At 54.0% G+C, this 24,500-nt stretch overlaps 1 protein-coding gene across 4 annotated transcripts; it reads left to right on the forward strand.

Moving 5' to 3' along the window:
- Positions 1-1,293: 1,293 nt before the first annotated feature.
- SMARCA4 (SWI/SNF related, matrix associated, actin dependent regulator of chromatin, subfamily a, member 4) lies at positions 1,294-24,075 on the forward strand. Of its 4 annotated transcripts, none has more exons than XM_033083657.1 (36): positions 1,294-1,434; positions 2,772-2,824; positions 3,975-4,202; positions 4,764-4,896; positions 5,200-5,574; positions 6,127-6,225; positions 6,755-6,995; positions 7,506-7,632; positions 7,726-7,899; positions 8,195-8,368; positions 8,547-8,714; positions 9,031-9,081; positions 9,305-9,435; positions 9,621-9,678; positions 10,192-10,310; positions 10,898-11,048; positions 11,443-11,606; positions 11,688-11,754; positions 12,010-12,120; positions 12,699-12,941; positions 13,490-13,603; positions 13,992-14,099; positions 14,514-14,600; positions 14,994-15,040; positions 15,228-15,394; positions 16,741-16,904; positions 18,180-18,407; positions 18,625-18,711; positions 20,024-20,101; positions 21,275-21,493; positions 21,827-22,077; positions 22,269-22,377; positions 22,459-22,560; positions 22,742-22,874; positions 22,974-23,113; positions 23,427-24,075. In XM_033083657.1, the coding sequence occupies exons 3-36, from the start codon at positions 4,014-4,016 to the stop codon at positions 23,457-23,459; spliced, it is 4,842 nt and encodes a 1,613-aa protein (XP_032939548.1). In that variant the 5' UTR covers positions 1,294-1,434; positions 2,772-2,824; positions 3,975-4,013; the 3' UTR covers positions 23,460-24,075. The 4 variants fall into 4 exon arrangements, with proteins under 4 accessions (XP_032939548.1, XP_032939549.1, XP_032939550.1 ...); XM_033083658.1 differs by having other exon boundaries at positions 22,272-22,377; XM_033083659.1 differs by lacking the exon at positions 18,625-18,711.
- The last annotated feature ends 425 nt before the right edge of the window (positions 24,076-24,500 follow it).

The following is a 24,500-nucleotide window of genomic DNA, read 5'->3' on the forward strand; positions in this document are numbered from 1 at the left end:
CTAACCCTAACCCAAGTCCTCACTCTGACCCGAACCTAACCCTAAGCCTGCCCTTCTTTTGTGACATTACAGTGATGTGGTGGGAGTGGGGTTAGGGGTGAGATTTGGGGCTGGGAGAGGGGCTAGGGTTAGGTGTGGTTCTGGGCGGTGGTGCTGCAGTTGGTGGGGGGAGCTTCATGATGGCATTGGGGAAACAGGGGTTTTCCTCACTTTAAATCTCCCAATGATGGAAAAATGGGGATTGCTTCCCCTCAACTCATACTGTTAAAAAGGGTAAACTGGGCTTCCCCCTCAATTGAAACCGTAGGTTGATGAAAATGCAGGAGTTATCTTCAATTCAAACCCATAAAAGAGCATTTTTAAGATTCTCTTCCATTTGAACTGGAAAAGCATGGAAAATGAGGATTCCCCTTTAGTTGATACCCCTGACATCATGGAAAAAGTAGGATTTTCTTCAATTGGTACCGTTAAAATGGTAGGAAGGAGGTTCCCTTTCAATTTAAACACAGAAAATTATGGAAAATATTTTTTTTCCCTCAGCATAAAATTATTTACTCCAAATAATGCAGGTCAATTCCCAGACCAGCCTGCCACCACTCAGAAACCTGGCTGCTGTTTGAGTGCCAACTGCCTCCTACAAACTACCGTAAGGAAACCGGGAGGGTGAGTTTTGTTTCACAGGGAAAAGGGCCACTGTTCGTGTCCAGGGACTGGGCTCCTGCCTGCTAAAATTCCGAACAGATCAGGATTTCTCCCAGACCCAAGCTGCCTTCAGAGTGCCAAACACCTCCTCCAAACTGATCTCTCAGCCAATGGGGAAAGCGAGAAGGAAAAGCGGTTGGGATTTTAGGATGAAAAGGGGCGAACCTCCGAACCCCGCCCCGCGCCGCAGTGCCGCGCGCTCCGCGCACGCGCGGCCTCCACGCCCTGCCGACCCCGCCTCCCCGGTCCCTTCCCCGCTATCTCATTGGCCGCGGCGGAAGAACGCTGTGCTGATTGGTAGGGAGGGGGAATGACTGACAGGTCAGTCAGGACAGGGACGGGGAGACATCGGCGAACGCGCCTGCTATTGGCTGCTGCGCCGCGGGTGGGCGCGGCCTCTCCCCATCCCCCGCCTTCCCTCATTGGGGCAGCGCGCCGCCTTCCCATTGGCTGCTTTGGCGGGGGGCGCGGGCGGGGCCGCCGCGCGCGCTCCCCTCTGGTCGCCTGTCATTGGCAGCGCTGGCGCTGGGGCGCCGCGCCATTGGCCGAGCGCGCGCAGTGGTCGGGGCTCGGCGCGGGGCGGGGCGCGCAGGCGCGGGCCCGGCGCTCCCTGAGGCGGCGGCGGCGGCTCCGGCGGCTCCTTTGTTCCCCCGCTGGGACCGGGATCGGGATCGCGTCTGGATCGGGCCAGGATGAGCCCCGAGAAGGGCTCCGGGAAGTGCCCTGGCCCCGGTAAGCCCGGCCGGGGGGGACGTGAGGCGGGTACGGCGGCCCTCGAGGGTCACGGGCCCTTTGTTCGGGACCGGTGGCGACCTCAGCCCGGGCTGCTCGGCCTTGGGGATCCACCTCTCCCCCAGGATCGGTCCCCCATTCAACCCCCACAGGATCGATCGTCCCTCAGCATTTCTCCCCTCCATATCCTCCCATTTCTGCTTTTTGTGTCCATATCCCCGCATATCCACTTTTTCCACACCCCCTATATCCCCCTTTCCCTTCTTTTCCCACTATTATCCCAAATATCTCCCTTTCCCCCTCCAAATCCTCCCGATTATTTCCGTCTTTGTCCTTCCCGAGCGCACCAGGCCCCCCCCGGCCCCCCACCCATCCGATCCCGGGGGTTTTTCCCGCCCCCCCCGCCAGGCCCTCCCGGTTCTGTGGGAATCCCGTTTTTCACACCCCCGCTTTTCCAGCCTCCTTTTCCCCGTCCTTTCCCATCTCACTCTCTCCCCCAAATTACCCGAATTTTCCCCGTTTTTGAGGGGAGGGTCGCGCGATTCCGAGTCTCCTCGGATGAGCTCCCTGATTTCTCGCTAGGAATTTGGCCCCTTCCTGGAGGATTCTGTGCGGATCCGGTGGGGGGGGCGGGTGGAGTTGGAAATCAGGTCGCAGCAAGACCCCCGATTTTGGAGGAAGGGGGGGGATTTATCCCGATCCATTTATTCCCCGTTTCAGCCCCGCCTCCTTTTCACCTCCGCGAATTCCCACTGCTGGAATTGCCCGTTTTCCTCCTCCGGAGGTGGAAGAAGACGGGAAGAGGAGGATAAGCAAGGCATTTAATTAAAATCAAAGAGCTGCACCCGCAGCCCATTTCCATTTACTCTCCCCCTTCCCGGCTTATTTTCCACTCCACTAAATGTCTCCCCAGTTCGCTTCAAAAATGGGGCAAAAAAACTCAGGAATGGGAAAACCCTCCCTGCACCTCTGCTGTTCTTTCAGTAATCCAGAGGTTTCTTTCCTGGATTTCAGGATTTAATGACATTTCCCCACCTAGAATCCAGAGGGTTTTAATAAAAAATCCAGGAAAAATCAAATTGTGCTGTGGGAATGATTTTTGTGGCTGGAGCAGGTGGAACCCACTGCCTCCAGGAATTATTAAGAGGAATTTTTTAATGGATTTTGGAATGTTTCCTCACTGGAAGTCAGCAAATTCCCCAAACATACACCGAATTGGGCTCATCCATGAGAAAATCGCTATTTTTTAGGAGTCTTGTGCTCTGTTAATGCTCCGGTGCTGCTGAATAATGGCATTTCCGACTGAATTCCCAGTTACTTCCCTGTTTCTTCCCCAGCCCAGCATTAGGAGCTCGTCCCTCCAGAGCATCGAAGAATACCATGCCCGTAGGTAGGTGCCGGAATTTCTGGAACCCCCTCTCCCCAGGTTCTGGGAATTGACATCCCATGGGAATATTTCCCTTGGAAATGACAGGTTTCCTTGGAATTATGCATAAAATTCCTGTGGGTGGGAGGGAATGATGGTAACAGGACTGGAAAAGAGCAGTAATAGAGCTTAATTAAAAATTCATTCCCCGGTTTCCCTGGAATAGCAGTGGATTTCCTGGGTGAATTGCCAGATCCAGCAGAAATTAATCCCTCTCTTTCCTGGAAAACCACTTTTTCAATCCCTGTTTCCTGGTCAGAAGAGGGGCAGGAACAGCTCTGCCTATGGGAGGTGAGAGATTCCCAAGGCCTGGAATGACTTAAATTGGGATAAATCCCTTCATGTAGGGGGAAGCAGATGCTGGGAAATTTGAGTTTTTCACTGTGCCAGAGCAACCTGAAAGAGTGATATGCCTGGGAAAAGGGATTTTTTCTGGAAAATTAATTTTTTTCTCTCAAAAGAGAAGGGATTTACCTGGAAAAGGAACATCTCCCATAAGAATTCTGGTGGCTTTGGGTGGAATCTCTCCCTCTTTGGGACTGGAGAGTGAGCATCCCAACTCTTCATGGACCTTCTGAATTACCAGAAATTCCCAGATCTTGTGCAAGAGCGGTACTTATCCCTCTGCAGCCATCTAGGGTGGATCAGGATGGGGCATTCCCCTTCCTCGTTCCTTGATAATGGATTTGGAAGCAGATTCCATGTTCTTCCTTCCTCAGCAGTGGACTGGGAAGGGGATTCCCTGTTTTTGAGACCTTGGTGATGGATTGCAAAAGGGGTTTCCTATTCCTTATCCGTCCGTGATGGTTTGGGAAGCAGATTTCCCATCCCTCCTGCTTCGAGGACAGATTGGGAATCAGATTCCCATTGTTTGTTCCCAAATTATGGATTGGGAAGGGGATTCCTTGCTCCTTATTCCTGGCTAACAGGTTTGGAAGCGGATTTTCCATTCCAATGGCCCCAAGAATGGATTGGGAAGAGAACTCCTCGTGCCTGAGCATGCACTGTGGACAGGGTTTCTTGCTCATTCCTCGATCGTGGGCTGGAAAGGGTGTTTCCCACCTGGTGGTCCGTCAGGTTCATTCTGAGAATTAACCCGGGTCCCCCATTCCAGGTGCAACTCCAGGCACCCATTCCCAGCTCCTGATGTGAGATGGCGACTCCGGAGCCTCCGCTGGGAGGGACGCCCCGGCCCGGCCCCTCTCCCGGTCCTGGCCCTTCCCCAGGGTCCATGCTGGGCCCCTCTCCTGGCCCTTCGCCCGGGTCCGGACACTCGGGACACTCGGGACATGCGCTCCCGACGCCAGGATACGCCCCGGACACCATCCACCCCCTGCACAAGGTGAGGCATCCATCTTGTCACCTCTGCAAATTCCCCCTGCTGGAATGATCCATTGTCTTCCTCTAGCGTCAGAAGGAGATGGGGAGAGGGGAGTAACTACTAAGGGATTTATATCAAGTCCATGAACTGCACCTGCAGCCCCTTCCCATTCCTCTCTTCTCTCCCTTTTCAACTTATTTCACCTCCCCTCCCACCCAAATCCTTCCTGAACTTTCCCAGTTCAAAAATGCATTGAAAAATCTCAGGAATGGGAAAATCCCCCGCCCCAGCCCCATTAATTAATTCATTAATTGAGAGGTTTTTTTCTCCTGGATTTTGGGCTTTAACAACAATTCCTCGCCTGTAATCCGGGGAGGTTTTAATCAAAAAATTCAGGAAATGGTGCTGCAGGGAGGATTCTCGTGGTCAGAAGAGGTGGAATCTGGCATCTCTGGGAATAATGAAATGGAGCTTCAGCTCCAATCCCTGGGAACTCTGTAGGCTGGGTGGGTTGGGAGCATCACAGTTATCTTCAGGAATACTCTGCCAGTGTCTGATTTCCTGGGATGTTTCTTCCTCCAGCCCCTTGATCCGATGCACGAGAAGGGAATGTCAGAGGATCCGCGCTACGGGCAGATGAAGGGAATGGGAATGCGGCCAGGGGGGCATGCTGGAATGGGCCCCCCTCCCAGCCCCATGGATCAGCATTCCCAAGGTTGGGAGCATGGCAAGAGACATGATGGAGGGAAGGGGAGGAGCTGTGTCTAAATCCTGGATTTGGAGCGGGGGAGAGTTCCATTATTCCGTGCTTAAATCCTGGATACCAGGGTATAAATCCTGGATTCCGGTAGCATTCCCGGTTATTTCCAGGTCCACATGCTGGATTTTGGGGAGGAATGATAAAATCCTGTGGGGTTTAAAGAGATAATCCTTAATTTTGAGGGCAGACACAGCTCTCCAGGGATTGGAATTCAACCCCTTGCACCGCTCCCAAGCGCATCCCTCTGTTCTCTGGCAGGCTATCCATCCCCTCTGGGCGGCTCAGAGCACGCCTCCAGCCCAGTGCCGTCCAACGGCCCCTCCAGTGGCTCCGCGGGTGGCTCTGGCGCGGCGCTGGATGGCTCCGGCTCGGACTCGCCGGCGCTGGGCCGGGGCCCGTCCCCGTTCAACGCGGCCCAGCTGCACCAGCTCCGCGCCCAGATCATGGCCTACAAGCTGCTGGCGCGGGGGCAGCCGCTCCCAGAGCACCTCCAGGTCGCTGTCCAGGGAAAGCGGCCCCTGCCCGGGATGCAACCGCAGATTCCTGCTCTACCTCCGCCCGCCGGCGCCGCGCAGGGCCCGGGACAAGCACCCGGAGCAGGGCCAGCGCCGCCCGGGTATTCCAGACCTCACGGTGAGGAGGGGCTGGGGAGAAGGGGGGGCCTGGGACCACCTGTCCGGTTGTGTCCTGGGGAATCCAAGGGGAGCTCATCCTATTCCATCCTGAAAAATCTGTGGGGAGCTTGTCCCATTCTGTCCTGGGATCTGTGGGGAACTTACCCGATTCCATCTCACGCTGTCCTGGAAAATCCAGGGGAGCTTGTCTTGAGATACTCATGGAGAGCTTGTCCCATTCTATCCCAGGGGTTCCTTCGAAAGGGGCCACATCCCATTCCTTCCTGGATGATCCGTGGGAATCATTTGGTCCCAGTTTGCCCCAGTATCCCCCAGCTGTTTGGGTTTCCCACATTTCTCCCATCCGTGTCTGTGGGTGTTCCAGCGGCTGGGATTTTGGATCCATCCAGACTCTGGCAGTTCAGGGCAAAGGGGGCTGTACTTGCAGATTCTCATCTTCAGCCAGAGCAGGCCAGCCTTTCTACTGGGACTCTCCCACAGGAGTCAGCATCCTCATGAGATTTCCCTCTTTTTTTTTTCCCTTTTCTGCCTGATTTTGGGGAAATCCCAGGAATTGGAGGGCCCAACATGCCCCCTCCCGGACCCTCAGGAGTTCCCCCTGGCATGCCAGGACAGCCCCCCGGGGGCCCCCCCAAGCCCTGGCCAGAAGGTAAGACCTGGATCACAAAATTTCTGGGAATTCATCCCAGATCTATGAACAAGGGATGCTTTGGGGGGTTGGAATGGAAGAAAGTTACTAGTTAAAATCCTGGAATTGGGGCTGGGGTTCTGTGAATGGCTGGTTTAACTCCTGTACTGGAGCTTTGCAGGGATGCCTGTACTTGTTCCAATACAGATACTTGGAGTTTCTTCAGGAATTGTAGTTAACTTTCCATTACACAGCTGGAGTTTTGGGGGATTTGTGGCTGATATCCACCGAAACAATTGGACTTTTTTGGGGATTTAGGGTTGATTTCCAGGTAAATAATAGGAGTTTTAGGGGGAATCAGCATGAATTTCCCTTTAAATCTCTGCAGTTAGTTCACGAGCTCATTCTGAGTCAGATATTCAAGTTTTTAGGGAATTTAACTTCATTTCAGGCCAAATAATTAGGGGTTTTTGTGGGAATTGAGATCCACTTCCCCTGCGAAGCTGCGCTCATGCCTGGACCAGTATTCCCAGACTCCCTGTTCCCACAGGGCCGCTGTCGGCGGCGGCTCCAGGCGGGGCCCCCCAGAAGCTGCTGCCGCCTCCTCCTGCGGGCCGGCCCTCCCCTGTGCCCCCGGCCGTGCCCCCGGCGTCCCCTGGGCCTCCCCCGCCCTCGCCGGGGCAGCCGGCACCACCCGCGCTCCCGATCCATCCCAAACAGAACCGGATCACCCCCATCCAGAAACCCCGCGGCCTCGATCCTGTTGAGATCCTGCAGGAGCGCGAGTACAGGTATAGCCCCACCTGGATTTCCTGGGAATTCGTGGGGTTCCCCACAGTCCCGGATGCCCACGTCCCATGTTCCTTCTTCCTGTGACCCCTCTGGATGAGCAAGAGGACACATTCCTTGGAATTCCCAAGGCTACCTCCAACCCCAACTTCCCCCCATCCTCTTTTCTCGCTTCCCGATGTCCAGAGGTTCAGAGGGGTGAGTGGGAGCATGTTTTCCTTGGAGACCCCCAGGGTTTCTCCCATCCCCAACTGCCTGCATCCCATTTTTCCTCTTTCCAAGATCCAGAGGGATGAGCTGGAGAACATTCTCCTTGGAGATTCTTCCTGACCCTTCCCAGCTCCGTCGCCCTTCCCTGGCCACACTGTGTCCTTGTTCCCATGGGGGTCCCCAAAAATTGTCCCAGGATTGTGGAAGCGACTTCCCAATGCCCTTGCCCTGCTCCCATGCTCTTCCCAATGGGAGCTAGCTTGGGAGTGAGCTGAACTCGTCCTGAAATCCCTCCTCTGCAGACTCCAAGCCCGCATTGCCCACCGCATCCAAGAGCTGGAGAACCTTCCTGGCTCTTTGGCCGGAGACCTGCGGACCAAAGCAACCATCGAGCTCAAGGCTCTGCGGCTGCTCAACTTCCAGCGCCAGGTGAGTGCTGGGAACACCAGGATTTGGGAGCAGGAACGTTGCGGGGTCGCGTTTCCCAGGGGCTGATTGCACGCGGTTTTTCCGGGATCGCAGCTGCGGCAGGAGGTGGTGGTGTGCATGCGGCGGGACACGGCGCTGGAGACGGCGCTCAACGCCAAGGCCTACAAGCGCAGCAAGCGGCAGTCGCTGCGTGAGGCCCGGATCACGGAGAAACTGGAGAAGCAGCAGAAGATCGAGCAGGAGCGGAAGCGCCGGCAGAAGCACCAGGTCAGGGAATTCCCAGGAACTGGACAAGGAGGTGACAGGGATGGAAGTTTTAAGGGAGTCACCTGGTTTGGGGATTGGGGGAGGTTGACTCTGGATCATGGTGTCCAAGGGTTTGGTGATGGCTGCTGAGATGACTCAATGGCCCTTGGGACACCTCGATGGCCATTGGGACCCTTCAATTCCCATTGCTCTCTTCCAACGACCACCAATCCCTCCCAACTCCACCATTCCAACTTCCCGTGAAATCCCTGCACACCGAGCCCTGCGATCTGACGGCTGTGTTCTGTTCCCACAGGAATACCTCAACAGCATCCTGCAGCATGCCAAGGACTTCAAGGAATACCACCGTAGCGTGAGTGGGAAGATCCAGAAGCTGACCAAGGCAGTGGCCACGTACCACGCCAACACTGAACGTGAGCAGAAGAAGGAGAACGAGCGCATCGAGAAGGAGCGGATGCGCCGGCTCATGGTGAGCCAGATGCAGGAAAAAGACGGCCAAGAGACAGGAGGGGCGGGATGGGAGTGGATGCAGTGGGATTTTTGTCCTCACTGAGGGTGAGGAGGGGCACTGAGGGCTGTGTGGGGTGGGGTCAGGGTGTTCCCAGCTGCCCCCAGGTGATCCCAAGTGTGTTGTTCACCCCGGGCAGGCAGAGGATGAGGAAGGCTACCGGAAGCTCATCGACCAGAAGAAGGACAAGCGCCTGGCCTACCTGCTGCAGCAGACGGACGAGTACGTGGCCAACCTAACAGAGCTCGTGCGGCAGCACAAGGCAGCCCAGGTGGCCAAGGAGAAGAAGAAGAAAAAAAAGAAGAAGGTGGGAGAGAGGAGAAATTCCAGGAATGGCACTGGGAATGGATCATGGAGGGAGTGCCAGGGCTGGACTGCCCAGGCTCACTCGCGTCTCCTTCCACCTGCTCCTCTTCTCCCTTTCTCTCTTTCCTCCCCTTCTTTTCACTCTCTTTCTCTTGCTGTCTTCTCTTTCATTTTCTCCTCTCCTTTTCTTGCTTCCCAACCTTCGTCTCCTTCCCTTTCTTCTTCTCCTTCCTATCCTTTTCTTCCTCTTCCTTTTTTCCTCCCTACTCCTTCCTCTCTTTCCTTTTCCTTCTCCTCCTGCCCTGTTGCTCCTGCAGAAGGCGGAGAACGCTGAAGGACAGGCTCCAGCCATCGGCCCCGATGGGGAGGTGAGTCCAGGCTCATCCCATGGATTTTGGGATGGCTGGGAAGGGGCCACAGGGATCATCCCACTCCAGCCCACTGGAGAGCCACTGGGCAAAGAGCGCAGGCCATGTCCCACTGGGTCCATCAGGATTCTCCCTCCAACCCTTTCCCCCAACTTTTCCCAGTGGGTTCAGGGGGTGTTGGGGCCGAGAATTCCCAATCCTGATCCATGGGCTCCTCCCACAGCCACTGGACGAGACAAGTCAGATGAGTGACCTCCCGGTGAAGGTGATCCATGTGGAGAGTGGGAAGATCCTCACTGGCACCGATGCACCTAAAGCTGGGCAGCTCGAGGCCTGGCTGGAAATGAACCCTGGGTATGTCAGAAATAGTGGGAATGGGGGCTGGGAATGCTGCAACTGGGCATACCAGCGCTGGGAGTGGAGGACTGGGAATGGCAATGGACAGCTCAGACCCGGGAGGAAATCGGAGGCTGGGAATGAGAGGAGCCAGGAGGGAACAGGGAGCACTGGAATTCCTTGTTCCTCTGTTTTCCCCCCAGGTACGAGGTGGCTCCACGCTCTGACAGCGAGGAGAGTGGCTCCGAGGAGGAGGAGGAGGTGAGAGAGGTCCCGCCACATTTCCACTGAGAATGTGGTGGGCAGAGCAGGAAAGGGCTGACCTTGGCAATGGCTGTTTGTCAGATCAGAAAAAATGGGATAAAAGGGAATGAAACAGGAGGAAAACATGGATTAAAATGAGACAGAGTAGTAGGACAACATGAAATAAAGGTATAGGGCAAAATAGGACAAAACAATAGGATAAAGCAGGATAAAATTACTTGGAATAGAATAAAAAATATGGGGAAAAGGTATTTTAAAATGGGATAAACTAATATTTAACAAAATGGTGAGATAAAATGGAATCTCTGTGTTGAACAAGCACTGGGAAGCTGGGAACACTTGGAAAATTCCCTTTTGGAGACCTCAGTTTTCATCCTGAATAATCCCGGCATGTTTCCAAACGGAATGGCAGGGAGTCTCCCATCTCTGGGAGCTGTGGGTGGGAGGGGGTGGGTGCTTCCCAGGTTGTTCCTGAGGGTGTTTACCCTGGAATTCCTGGGAATCCCGCAGGAGGAGGAGGAGGAGCAGCCACAGCCGGCGCAGCCAGCACTGCCTGTGGAGGAGAAGAAGAAGATTCCAGATCCGGACAGTGATGATGTCTCAGAAGTGGACGCCCGACACATCATCGAGTGAGCCCTTCCCTCCCTCTTCCCATTTTCCTGTTCCAGCTTCGTCTTCCCAATCACTTCCGTGCCCCAGGAGTGGGGCTTCACAAGCAGCATTCCTCCAAGTGCATTTGTATTTCCAAATCTTCCCAAAATGAGCCATAACATGATATTTTATCTGTAAATTCAGTGGGAAAACCACCTTGTACCGGACTAAAAGTGCTTCCCAGGAATTCCCCCAACAGCATCATCCTTCATACATACCTTTTTCCACCCCAAAAGTGCAAATCGTCTCCCTTTTTCCTCCTTTATTTTCCCATTTCTGCCCATGAGGAACAGGGAAACCCCTGTCATCCATGTTTGTCCATTTCAAGATCATTCACTCTTCTGTTATTCCTTGTTTTCTCTCCAGTTTCCTCCTCTCCCCCTGTTTATCCAATATTTTCCTCCATATCCCTCCCCTCACCCATTATTCCAGTTTTCCCCCCATTTCCCCCTCTCACCCCATTTATTCCCCCCATACTCCCTCCCACCCCGTTCCCCGGTCTTTATCCCCGCTCTGATCCCATTCCCTGGTGTGGCGTGACACGTTATCCCGGTTCTTGGGGCAGGAACGCCAAGCAGGATGTGGATGACGAGTACGGGGTGTCGCAGGCGCTGGCGCGGGGGCTCCAGTCCTACTACGCCGTGGCTCACGCTGTGACCGAGCGCGTGGACAAGCAGTCAGCCCTGATGGTCAACGGAGTCCTCAAGCAGTACCAGGTCTGGGAACGTTAGAGAAACGGGGGTGCCAGGGGAGGTAACGGAGATTGTGCTGGTCTGGGAATGGGATAGTGGGATAAGGAGCTGGATGCGGTGTGGGATGGAGACCTGCGTTGGGATAATGGCTGTAGCAGGATAAGGAGCCAGAGCTGAGAAGGAATAAGGAGATGGGGAAGGATAATGAATCTGAGGTGGTGTGGGATAATACATGGAATGGTGTAGGTTAATGAGGTGAAGCCAGAGCAGGATAATGAGCTGGATTCACTCCCTGCTGAAAGCCAAACCCATAGAGTTCAGTGTGAATCCATGGAATATCCCAATTCCTTCAACTGTCTCTGAATTAATAACCTGACCTCGTTATCCCCCATTCCCACCCCCATCCACATTCCTGCAGATCAAAGGCCTGGAATGGCTCGTGTCCCTGTACAACAACAACCTCAATGGGATTCTGGCGGATGAGATGGGTTTGGGGAAAACCATCCAGACCATCGCCCTCATCACGTACCTCATGGAGCATAAGCGGATCAACGGCCCCTTCCTCATCATCGTCCCACTGTCGTGAGTGCTGGAGCACCTCACCCAGCTGCCGCTCCAGCCCCACATTCCCAGATTCCCACCCTTTCTGTGTCTTTCCTGCAGGACTTTGTCCAACTGGGCCTACGAGTTCGACAAATGGGCTCCTTCCGTGGTCAAGGTCTCCTACAAGGTAAGTACCGCATTCCTTGGATTCCAGCTTCCATTTTGCTCTTCCCGCTCTGTTACCATTATGCTGAGGAAGCTGCGCTAGGTCCCAGCTCCAGATCCGTGAAAATCCATCAAATCCCGTCTTTGGTTGTTCCTCAGCAGCAGGAAACCCCAAACCTCCTCACTTTGCTGTTCCCTGTGGATAACAGCCCCTCCTGTCCCCTCTTCTGGGAATTCCCTCCTCACCTGACATGTCGGGTTGGAATTCTCCCTGCAGGGCTCTCCAGCGGCACGACGCGCCTTCGTCCCTCAGCTCCGGAGCGGGAAATTCAACGTCCTGCTCACAACGTACGAGTACATCATCAAGGACAAGCACATCCTGGCCAAGGTGAGGCGAGGAAGCACTGGAGGTTTTCACAGTCTCACCACAAATGCTACAGACAGGAAAATCCCTGCCTTGTTAATACCAAAACCTGGTGTTTTATTCCCTGGAGCCTCTGCACGAGCTGCTCCCCCTCGGCGTCCGAAGCTGAGGTGGAATCCCTTCTCCTGATTTTTGGTGATGTGTCCCATGATCCATCAGATACGTGGTTCCATTTTCATGAAAAGTTCCTTACATAATTGATATTAATTCGATCCCTACAAGACCCTTGTAGCCACAGGGGGAGGATAAGTGAGGTGGAGCATTGTGCCAATGGAACAACACTTGGATAATGCTCCAAATCCCAGATTTTGGGATTGACGGATTAGGGCCTTCTCTTTAGTGGAGCTGGAATCAACCATCCTGGCAGGGATCCCCTGGACTCCCATCCCACTGCAGGTCTCCTGGTGTGGGGGAACACTCTCACCATATTCCCCTCTCAGAACCTCTTTGAGCTGCTCCAGCATCACGGAGCCATTGCAGGCTGCTCTGGGCACATCCACACCCCCTAGTTCCCACCATCCCTGCCCTTCCTGCTCCCTCAGATCCGCTGGAAGTACATGATCGTGGACGAGGGGCACCGGATGAAGAACCACCACTGCAAACTGACGCAGGTGCTCAACACCCACTACGTGGCCCCGCGGCGGCTGCTCCTCACTGGTACCCCGCTCCAGAACAAGCTCCCGGAGCTCTGGGCTCTCCTCAACTTCCTGCTCCCAACCATCTTCAAGAGCTGCAGCACCTTTGAGCAGTGGTTCAACGCGCCATTTGCCATGACTGGGGAGAAGGTGCAGGAAAGGGGAAATGCAGGAGCGGGTGGCGGGCTGTTGGCAGTGGGGATGGGCTTGGGGTCAATGTTAATGGATAGGGAGAGGTTGGAAGTGTCCCTGGAGCTCTGGGATGTAGATCAGTGTCTTAAATGGATCTGGAAAAATTTGAAGTGGCTCTGTAACTGTAGACGTGCTGTCACCACGCATGGCTCCAGAGGGATAGAATTGACTCTGGAGCTGTGGCATGTGGTTTAGTGTCACTGTTGATGGCTCCTGAGGGGTTGGGAGTGTCCCTGGGTCTGTGGGAGGTGACTCAGTGAGGGCTCTGTTCCCTTCACTGGTGACAATTCTCTGCCTTCCCCCATCCTGGGGTGCACTCGTGGAGCTTCATCCCACTCCGGACTCGCTGTTGGGTCGAGCAGGCAACTTGATCAATCCCACCAGGAGTGGAGGGTCAGGGGGTTCTTGAAGCAGAGGGACCTGGTGTTTTGGGATGTTGGGGGTCCATCCAGTTCCATTTCAGATGACAATTCCTGTTCCTGGTGACAATTCTCTTCCCTGGCCAGGTGGACTTGAACGAGGAGGAGACGATCCTCATTATCCGCCGCCTGCACAAGGTGCTCCGGCCCTTCCTGCTCCGGCGCCTCAAGAAGGAGGTGGAAGCTCAGCTCCCAGAAAAGGTGACACTGGAGGGCCCCCTCACCTTTCCCCATTCCAGGATATGGCTGGGGGGTGGTCCATTCTGCTCTTACCCATCCTGGAGCTTCGTTCCCACTCCAGAATCATTGCTGGGTTGGGTTGAACAGGTGTTTGGGTTGATCCTTCTGGGAACTGAGGACTTGGGGAGTTCTTAGAGTGGGGTTTTGGGGTCCATCCCAGTCTTCTCAATCCTGGACTACACTTGGAGGGCTACACCTGCTCTTCCCCATCCTGCAATGTGCAGGTGGAGTTTCATCCTGCTCCGCAGTCGTTGCTGGGTTGGTTTGAGCAGGTTGTTGGGTTTGATTCCTCTGGGAATTGGTGGCTTCCCAGAGGGGCTGGGTGTGACTCCCCGTTGGGTCCTGGCAGGTCGAGTATGTGATCAAGTGCGACATGTCGGCGCTGCAGCGGGTCCTGTACCGGCACATGCAGGCCAAGGGTGTCCTCCTCACGGATGGCTCCGAGAAGGACAAGAAGGTCTGGATTTGGGAATCGGTGCTGGGAGTGCTGGGCATGGGCGAGTTGTCTCCCCTACAGGGTGGGTTGAGCTTGGGGCCCCAGCATATTTGGGTGATCCACAGAGGCTCCTCAAAGCCATCAGTGGGTCTGTGAGTAGAATAATAACACGAAATAATTGGAAAAAGACACTTTTATCCCGGCTAAAAGCTGGGGGTGAGAGATTCCCTGTTTTCCAGCTCCATTTCCCCGAAACAGCCAGGTAGGCGCGGCCTTGCCTCAAGTGGACTTGGAGCTTCCTTAGAACCTTTAATTTATTTTAATGTCTCTGAGCCCCTTTTTCAGGGGAAACATTCCTGGGAATGCTGGACTGATGAATAAAGATGGAACCCGGCATTAATATGGGTTTTTAACCTCCTGGATGGTTCCTGGCAGGGCAAAGGCGGCACGAAGACGCTGATGAACACAATCATGCAGCTGCGCAAGATCTGCAACCACCCCTACATGTTCCAGCACATCGAGGTGGGGCTGACCGGCAGAAATGGAGATAAATCCTGGGGGATGAGCCCCAGCAGGCATAAACTGAACAGGGTTAAACCCAGGAAAGCCAGGGATGAGCCAAAAAAAGGGATAAGCCCAGCAAAACCAGGATAAACCAAAACCGGGGTAACTCCAATGGGGATAAACCAAAACAGGGATAAACCAAAACAGAGATAAACCCAACAAGAAGGAGCCAAATCAGGTCATCAGGCCCACCCACCTTCCATCACTGTTTTCCACCCAAACCAATCCATTCCCTCCCCGGCTTCCTGAGGGAATTGGGGAAGTACAAGGGGCTTGGTTCTTTAAGGCAGATCCAGATTTTTTGGGCCACTTTGTGCTGGTTTCTGACACTATTTTTTCTCTTGATTTCAGGAATCCTTCTCAGAGCACTTGGGGTTCACTGGCGGGATTGTGCAGGGGTGAGTCACTAATTTTGGGTTTTCCAGTGGAGAAATTTGAGAATTTACAAACTCAAATGGTTTCTAGGGGTGAAGGATGAACCACCTTCATCCCAGGAAGCCAGATGATCCCACAAGGGGAAGGCAGCACACTTTTGGCCTCAAATCCCGGTTTTCCTCTCATTGTGCCCATTTTTATCCATCCCAGGCTGGATTTATACCGTGCCTCCGGGAAGTTTGAGCTCCTGGACCGGATCCTGCCCAAGCTGCGGGCCACCAACCACAAGGTGCTGCTCTTCTGCCAGATGACCTCCCTGATGACCATCATGGAGGACTATTTTGCTTACCGTGGCTTCAAATACCTCAGGCTGGATGGTGAGTGCCCCTGGCGGGGTGAGGGGTCAGTGGTGCCCCCAGGAGGTGGGGGGACAGTGGGTGCCCTGGCCAAGGGGGAGCTCAAGGTCAAGACATCAAGGAAGATACCAAGATGTAAAGAAATGAAGATATTGGGCTTGACAGAAAGATACTGGGGAATATCAAGATGCAAAAATACAAAACCATCAAGATACAAAGATAAATCTCTTAGGTAAAGCTGTGAAGATAACAAAATAGATGTAAAGATGTGGAGATCAATTTTACTGTGTCAAAACAGGTATCAAGGGAGAAAGTGACATAAGATATCAAAAAATGTAAAGACCAATGTCTTGATGTCCTGATTGTGTAAGACTGATATCAAGGTTTATATCAGGATTGGCATCAAGATTTTAAATATCAGTATCTTGATATCCAGATTGCAAGAGCAATATCAAGACATTGAGATAGCAAGATTGATATCAGTATTTATATAAAGATTAACATCAGAGACATCCATATTGATATCGAGATTGATAACAAGATACCAAGATTGATAATTTGATATGCATGTTGCAAGATGCATATTGAGACATTGATATTGACATACCAATAGAAGGATCAATATCAAGGTTTGTATCAAGATCAGCATTAAACATTAACAAGATCAAGGTTTTTATCAAGACTGATATGAAGATATCAGAGATTGATATCAATATCTTTTCTTTTGATATCAAGATATTGAAGATTATATCAATATATCAAAGATTAATATCAAGTTGTAGAAGATTAATGTCAAGTTGCCAAATATCCATGTCAAGCTCGATATCAAGATACCAGAGATGGATATCAAGACATCATGCCCTCAGTGCCTGCTGCTGTTTTTCCCATTTATTCCAGCTGATCTCCTGATTAATCCCGGGATCCTGTCGGGTTGGGTGAGGGCCCTGGGGACTCCCATGTGACTAAAACAAATATGCATTAATTGGTTGAGATTGCATGGTTGAATCAGAGCAGGATGGGCTTTAAGGTCCCTCCCAACCCAATTGTTCCGTGATTCTGAAATGAACACAAATTAAGAGCACAACATGTGACCCGTGGCCCCCACATATCCCTGATAATTGTCCCAAAATGGCCTCAACGCTGCCAGAATTCTGGCTGCTGTGATCCCAACTTCTGGGAGACCTCCCACCCCACCTCGGAGCAGGATTCACCCCTTTTCCCCTACTTTTCCCAGTCTTTCTACCAAAATCAGCCCAGCCTTTCACAGGATCCCCGTCCAGGGGGAAAGGGCTCCCCATTCCCAATGAAACCACCCTCTGGGCCCCCCAGTGCTGGGGGTCAGGAATGACGCCCGTGTGGGATTCCAGGGACCACGAAGGCAGAGGACCGGGGAATGTTGCTGAAGACATTCAATGAGCCGGGCTCTGAGTATTTCATCTTCCTGCTGAGCACACGGGCCGGGGGGCTGGGCCTCAACCTCCAGTCAGCCGACACCGTCATCATCTTCGACAGCGACTGGAACCCGCACCAGGTATGGCCAGGATCCACCCGCCCGGAGACCCGGAGAGAGCTGCGGAACGGATCCATGGTGTCAAAAATTGACCCGAAAATCAACTTAAAAATTGGCCTATTGATCCAAAAAAGCACCCAAACCCCACTCCATTGACCAGAAAATCAACCCAAAACCCACTGTCTGACCCAGAGGGCAACCCAAAAGCCAACAACCCCAAAGCAGCTGGCTAACCCAAAGCCCAACCAACCGACCTAAAATTCAATCAGACAAAAATCCAGGCAACATCATTGATGTGACCCAAAACCCAATGAACCAGTCCCAAACCCAACTGACCCAAAGAGGAGCCGTGGGGTTGGACTTCTGTCATTCTCTGAGTCCCACCAGTGCTGTCCTGGAGAGCCACCCCCAAATCCCAGGGCTGCAGCTGGGTTTTCCCTGCACCCTCTGTCTCCAAAGGAAAGAGCAGTCAATGATCCCACTCTGGAATTCCTGTAATCCTCTGGGATTGCTGAGGGCACATCCCGTGTCTTTGGGGATAAAAAGGTGGTTTTCAGGACCCCTCATCTAATGCTCCTCCTTCCCACAAGAATCCTGTTCCTGGGGTCCTGGTGATCCCGTTACCCAAATTCCTGTAATCCTTGGGGATCCCTGAACTCCTCATGGTGCATCCCACATCTCTCTGGTTAATACCAGGTTTTTTGGCACCTCTTGGCCAATGTGGCCATTTCCTCCAGGACCTACATGGTCCCAACAATCCCATTACCCAAATTCCCGTAATCATTCGGGATCTTTGAGAGCCCTTGTGGTGCATCCCATGTTTTCCCCAGTAAGGCTAAAAGTGGAGTTTGGCACCTTTTGGCCAACATTGCCCCTTCCCACAGGACCTCCATAATCCCATTATGGAATCCCTGTGATCCTTGGGGATCCCTGAGCTCTCTCAGGGCTCATCCCACATCTTCCCCATGGATTTGGAAGACAAAAGTTGGATGTTTGGCACTCCTCTTGCAACACTTGCCCTATCCCACAGGACTTACACAGTCCTGGTGATCCCATTCCCACATCCACATCATCCTTGGGAATCCCTGCAGATCTGGAGGACAAAACCAGGGGTTATGGGACCCTTTGGCCAACGTGGCCCCATCCCACAGGACTTACACAGTCCTGGTGATCCTGTTGCCACATCCCAGTCATCCTGAATCCCTGAATGCCCTCATCCCGCATCTCCCCTCCCATGGATTTTGAGGACAAGTGGGATTTTTTGGGAGCCCGGTGCTATCACTGCCCCTTCCCCAGGACCTGCAGGCCCAGGACCGGGCCCACCGCATCGGGCAGCAGAACGAGGTTCGCGTGCTCCGGCTCTGCACCGTCAACAGCGTGGAGGAGAAGATCCTGGCGGCCGCCAAGTACAAGCTCAACGTGGACCAGAAGGTGATCCAGGCCGGAATGTTCGACCAGAAATCCTCCAGCCACGAGCGCCGGGCGTTCCTTCAGGCCATCCTGGAGCACGAGGAGCAGGATGAGGTGAGGGCCGGAGCGGAGTTCCCGTGGGAATTTGGGGGTCAGGAGCCAGAGAGAAGTGAAGTTTAAAAAAAAAAAAAAAAAAGGAAAAAAAAAGAAACAACAAACCAACCCCAGAGCAGGAGCATGGCGGCTTGTTTGGAATTTTTTGGGAGTAGCATCGGGAACAAAGGCGCCGGATTGACAGCCCTGGAGACTGAATCCCTGTGTTTATCCACAGAGCAGACAGAGCGCGGGCAGTGGCAGCTTCCCCCACGCTGCCTCCTCCCTGTGCCTGGGCGCTGAGTCGGAGGAAGCACCTCTAAAGGTGAGCGGGGTCGTTCAGTCTCCACTGCCCATTCAATCCTCCCGCCAGCACTGCCCGGCACCGCCGCGCCACAGGCAGGGATCGGCCCGTCAGGAGCCTCAGTCGGTCAGGGAGGGACAGAACCCAGAGAGAAATGGGCTGGGTAGAGCCAGAAATGAGATAGAAATGGCTTGGAAGGGCCAAATGTCAGACTTAAATGGCCTGAGAGTGCCAAAAATGAGACTTAAATGGCCTGAAACAGCCAAAAGGGTGTTAGGACTGGCCTGAAAATGCCAAAAAGTAAATGGTAATGGCCTGAAAAAGTCAAAAACTAGTTAAAACCAGCCTGAAAGTGCCAAAAATAAGATGAAAATGGCTTGAAAGTGTCAGAACTGGGGAAAAAAACAGCCTGAAGACAGCCAAAAATGAGCTAAAACTGGCATGAAAGTGCCAGAAGAGAGTGCTAGAGTTAGTTAGAGGGAGCCGGAAAACAGCCAAATATGAGTTTAAATCCTCCTGAAAAGGCCAAAAGCGAGAAAACACGGCCTGAAAGTTCCAAAAGTGAGTGAAAACGTGACTGAAAGGGCTGAAAGTGAGGGAAAACCAGCCTGAAAGTGCCAGAAGTGAGTTAAAAGCAGCCTGAAAGTGCCAAAGGTGAGACAAACTGCCCCAAAACGAGGCAAAATGAGCTAGACAGCACAAAAACAGCCACAAAAGACTTACAATGGCCTGAATTGAGCCAAAAATGAGAAGAAACTGCCTGAAAGCCAAAATGAGCTGAAAACAAAAATGAATAAACACGAAAATGAGAAAACTTTAAAAACAAAACACACTGAAACCCCCCAAATGAACTAAAAACCGCCTAAAACCACCCTGAAAACAGCGAAAAGTTGAGTTGAAACCACCCAAAGATGAGGGAAAACAACACAGAAACATCGAAAATCCAGCTAAAAATGCCCCAAACTGAGCTAGAACCACCCTGAAATGAGCTGAACTACCAAAAAATGAGCAAATAGATATTAAAACACCCCAAAATGAGCAAAAACACAGGAACAGCCCACAACCAAGCAGAACACACTGAAACCACCCAAAAGCAAGAAAAATAAAAAAAAAACAGAAAACAAACAAAGATTGAAACCACCAAACAATGAGCAAAACGAGCCTGAAGTGCCCCAAAACGGGGTCAAACGCCAGCGAAAAATCCAAAGGGGAGCGCAAGCCCCCGAACCCTGAGGAAGGTCCCCGATCCGTGGGAAGCCAACGAGCGTCGGAGGGGTCTCGGGAGGGCGGCGCTGGGGACAGCGGCTGAATCCCTGGATTTGGGTTTTCCCAGGAGGAAGACGAGGTGCCCGACGACGAGACCGTGAACCAGATGATCGCCCGGCACGAGGAGGAGTTCGATCTGTTCATGGTGAGGAGGAGGAGGAGGGGGAGAGGGAGAGGGAGGAGGGGCAGGACAGAAAGAGGAGGAGGAAGGAGAGGAGGAGATTGGGAAAAGTCTCACAAGGAAGAAAAAGGAGCAGGGGGAGAAGGAGGAGGAAGAAGAGCAGGAGATGAGGATCTTGTGAGGAAGGAGAGGAGGGAAAGAGGAAGAGCTCACAAGGAGGGAGCAGGACAGAAGGAGGGGGAGGAGGAGGAAGATCTCACAAGGAGGAAGCAGGACAGAAGGAGGGGGAGGAGGAGGGAGATCTCACAAGGAGGAAGAAAAAGCAGGGAGGAAGCAGAGAGCAAGAGACAAGGAGAGAAAGATCCCCCACAGAAGAGGAGGAGAGAGGAGAGAAGAGAAAAAGGAGTGGCAAGAGGGCTTGGGGTCTCCATGAGGGAGAGAGAAGAGTGAGGAATTGAGGTATCAATGAGCAGGAGGAGGGAGAGGAAGAGGATGAAGGGGGAGGAGGATGAAGGAGGGCAGGAGTCTCCCAACTCGGGTACGGGGTGAGCTCAGGAGGAGGAGGAGATGTGGCCAGGAGTGTGGTAAAAGCAGCCTGCGTTTTCCTGCAGCCCAGGGAAGGGAGGGGGATGAAGAGTGAGAGCTTGTCCTGGTACAGAAGCCTTGATGCCAGCGACATTCCCAGTCTGGGGACCCCCTCAGGGACCCTGTCCCAGTGTTTAGGGAGTGTCCATGCCTGGAATGCCAGCGATGCTGGACCCGTGGCTCCTGGAACATCCCTAATTCCCCAAACTCTTCTCAGTTCCCAAAACTCTTCCCGATGCTTCAGCTGTGCAGCCTGTGCTGTTCCAAGGCTTCCTCTGGGAGTTCACAAATCACTCCCAGTTCCTGAAACACCCCCAGCTCCCAGTGTGGCTCCTCCAGGTCCCGATTCCCAGCTCATGATGTGCTTCCTGCAGTTCCCAGAGTTGTTTCCTTCAACTCCCAAAATGTTTTCCATTCCAAAGTTCCTCCAGTTCCCAAAGCTGCCCCTGGCTCTGAGCGTGGCTCCTCTGTCCGTGTTCTCCAGCAGCATCCCCTCATCCCATCCCACCTCAGATCCCCCTGATCCCCTTTGCATCCATCCCTCATCCCCATCCCGGCTGTGACCCCCAGGACCCCTGCCCAGATCCCCTGTGACCATTTCTGCCCTGGCAGCGCATGGACCTGGACCGGCGGCGGGAGGAGGCGCGGAACCCCAAGCGGAAGCCGCGGCTGATGGAGGAGGACGAGCTCCCATCCTGGATCCTGAAGGACGACGCCGAGGTGGAGCGGCTCACCTGTGAGGAAGAGGAGGAGAAGATGTTCGGCCGCGGCTCCCGGCACCGCAAGGAAGTGGATTACAGTGATTCCCTCACGGAAAAACAATGGCTTAAGGTATTCCCAGGGTGTGAGGGCTGGGAATGAGCCTCTGGGGGCTGGAAAAGGTCTGAGGTCCTGGAAAATCTCTAGGATCTCTGCAAAAACACCTGCAGGACCTGAAAAATGCCTGTGGGATATGGAAAAACACTCACAGGTCCTGGCAAAATGTCCACAAGTGCCAGGAAAAGACCCACAGATCCCAGAAAAACACCCCTGGAAGGGTCCCTGGAAATGGGAGCCCTGGTCCGTTTGTAAATCCCCATCTTTCCAGGACCCCCCAGTCCCTGTGGGCCCACCCCATCCCTGAGGATCCCCAATCCCAAGGATCTCCACCCCCATTTCCTGCAGGCCATCGAGGAGGGGACGCTGGAGGAGATCGAGGAGGAAGTCCGGCAGAAGAAATCCTCTCGGAAGCGGAAGCGGGAGCCCGAGGGTCCCGCAGGGCCCCCCCCAAGTGCCCGGAGCCGGGACAAGGACGAGGAGAGCAGGAAGCAGAAGAAACGAGGACGGCCCCCAGCTGAAAAACTGTCCCCAAATCCACCCCCCCTCACCCGGAAAATGCGGAAAATCGTGGATGCTGTCATCAAGTACAAGGACAGGTGAGGGGGGCCAGGTGCTGCTGGGGGTTCCTGGCACTCCAGGCATTCCCAGGGAACCGCGTTCCCATGGGTGATGCAGCGTGGCTGGGATGGCATGAGATTGGGATGAGGTGGGGATGAGGAGGATGAGGATGATGGGATGAAGAGGATGAGGAAGGTGTGGATGAGGAAGGCCATTTTCCCCCCCGCAGCAGCAGCGGGCGACAGCTGAGCGAGGTTTTCATCCAGCTCCCATCCCGCAAGGAGCTGCCAGAGTACTACGAGCTCATCCGGAAACCTGTGGACTTCAAGAAGATCAAGGTACTGGGACCCACTGGGATCTGTTGGCATCCACTGGGATCCACCCTCTGGGCTCCCCCTCATCCCTTTTCCCGCTTCCAGGAGCGGATCCGAAACCACAAGTACCGGAGCCTCAATGACCTGGAGAAGGACGTGATGCTGCTGTGCCAGAACGCCCAGACCTTCAACCTGGAGGGGTCCCTGGTACGAAAAACCAGGACAGTGCCCAGCATACCCAGGAATGGCCTGGAATGGTGCCTGGGAAGGGCTGGGAATGGCCAGAAGTGGCCTGGAACAGCTTGGAATAACAGCCACGATGGCTTGGGATGGCCTGGCGTGACCAGGAATGTCCAGGAATGACCTTGAATGCCCTGTTTTCCCTCAGATCTATGAGGATTCCATTGTGCTCCAATCTGTGTTCACCAGCGTCCGGCAGAAGGTGGAAAAGGAGGAGGAAAGCGATGGAGAGGAGAGCGAGGAGGAGGAGGAGGGAGAGGAGGAAGGATCTGAGTCCGAGGGTGGGCACTGGGGGAGAGGGGATGGGAGGGGAAGGGAGGGAAGGGAAGGGGAGGGGAGGAGAGGGTCAGGATCATCTGGAGGGTCTGTATTCCCCCCAGCTCGCTCAGTGAAGGTGAAGATCCGTCTGGGCCGAAAGGAGAAGGTTCCGGAGCGTGGCAAGGGCCGGCGCAGGGGGGGAAGGGGGGGACGCCCCAAACCCCTCCTGAGCGACGATGAGAGCGAGGACGAGCAGGAGGAGGTGAGAGAACCTGGGAATGGCACCAGATCCTTGAAAGAGCCTGGACCCTGAGAGAGACCCCCAAATCCGGGGGGTGACTCCTGACCCTTCACCCTTACCCTGAATCCAGATCTGAATTCCCCAAATCCCAGGAGTGACCTTGGATCCTGGCAGTGACACCAAATCCTTTGTCCTGATCCCAAAATCCTGGGAATGTCCCTAAATCCCTCATTCTGATGTCTGAATTCTGGGCTGGACCCCCAGATCCTATTCTGGACCTCCCAAATGCCTCATCCTGGCCTCCAGTTCCTCACCCCTTTTCCCCCCTTTCCAGGATCGCTCCGGCAGCGGCACTGAGGATGACTGACCCCAGCATTCCACGGCTCCAGAATTCTGCGAAACCCCAGAGCCCCCCACCCCCTTTCCCCCCTGTAGCTCCAACGGCAGCGACACCGGAATTCCCAAAGTCCTGAAAATCCCCAAAAACCACGTCCAACCTTGTCCGTATTTATACCAGAATCGGCACTGCCACAGCCACCAGAGCTCCTGGACCATCCCAGATCTGGGTGGCCCTGGATGATCCAACTGGGTTTATCCTAGGTTATTTCAGATAGTCCCAAGTTGTCCCTGCTCATCCCAGATCCAGATTATCCTGAGTTGTCCTGGACCGTCCCAAGTGGTCCTGGAGTATCCCAGATTCAGATGGTCCTAGATTGTCCAGGGTGATCCAGACCATCCTGGCTAGTCTTGGATCCTCGTGGATCATCTGAGATCAGCCCAGGTTGTCCTTGGATTGTCCTGGATCATCCCAGCCTGTCCTGAGTGGTCCCAGTCTGGATCTTCCTGGTTGGTCGCAGGTTGTCCCAGACCACCTTCCATCCCTTGGGATCCTCCTGGCCAATCCCAATCCCATCCCCCTGTGCTGTCGCTGTCCCTGGATTCCCAGCAGTCGATAATTAATTAATAAATTAATCCAACGGGAACTGAGTCGCCTCCAGGGGAGAGCTGGGGAGGTCCTGGGGAGGAATTGGTGGCTTCCAGAGAAGTCTGGGGGAGGTATTGTTGGGGTGACTCTGGGATTGGGGCTCTCTGGGGGCATTGGGGAAGTCCCTGGGGGATTGGGGTGTCCCCGGGGTGACCCAGTGGGGCATCTCAGAGGGTCCCGCAGTGGAATTCATGTCATTGCCAGCGGCGCCGAAGCAACGACCCCTCCCCTGGGAATTGGGAGGGTGGGGAGGGGGGGAGAGTTGAACCCCCTTGTGCCCCCTTACCCCCTGATCCGGCTCCAACCTCCCTGGGAATCACCTCCAGTAGAAAATCTACGATTAATCCCATGTGAAAAGAGGGAAAACACTTCAAAAGCGGCTTTTGGAAGGGAGAATGGACCCCCGCGCCGCGCCCTTTCTCC

This window comes from Catharus ustulatus, chromosome 33 (assembly GCF_009819885.2).
Source record: "Catharus ustulatus isolate bCatUst1 chromosome 33, bCatUst1.pri.v2, whole genome shotgun sequence".
In the NCBI taxonomy this organism is placed as follows: Eukaryota; Metazoa; Chordata; class Aves; order Passeriformes; family Turdidae; genus Catharus; species Catharus ustulatus.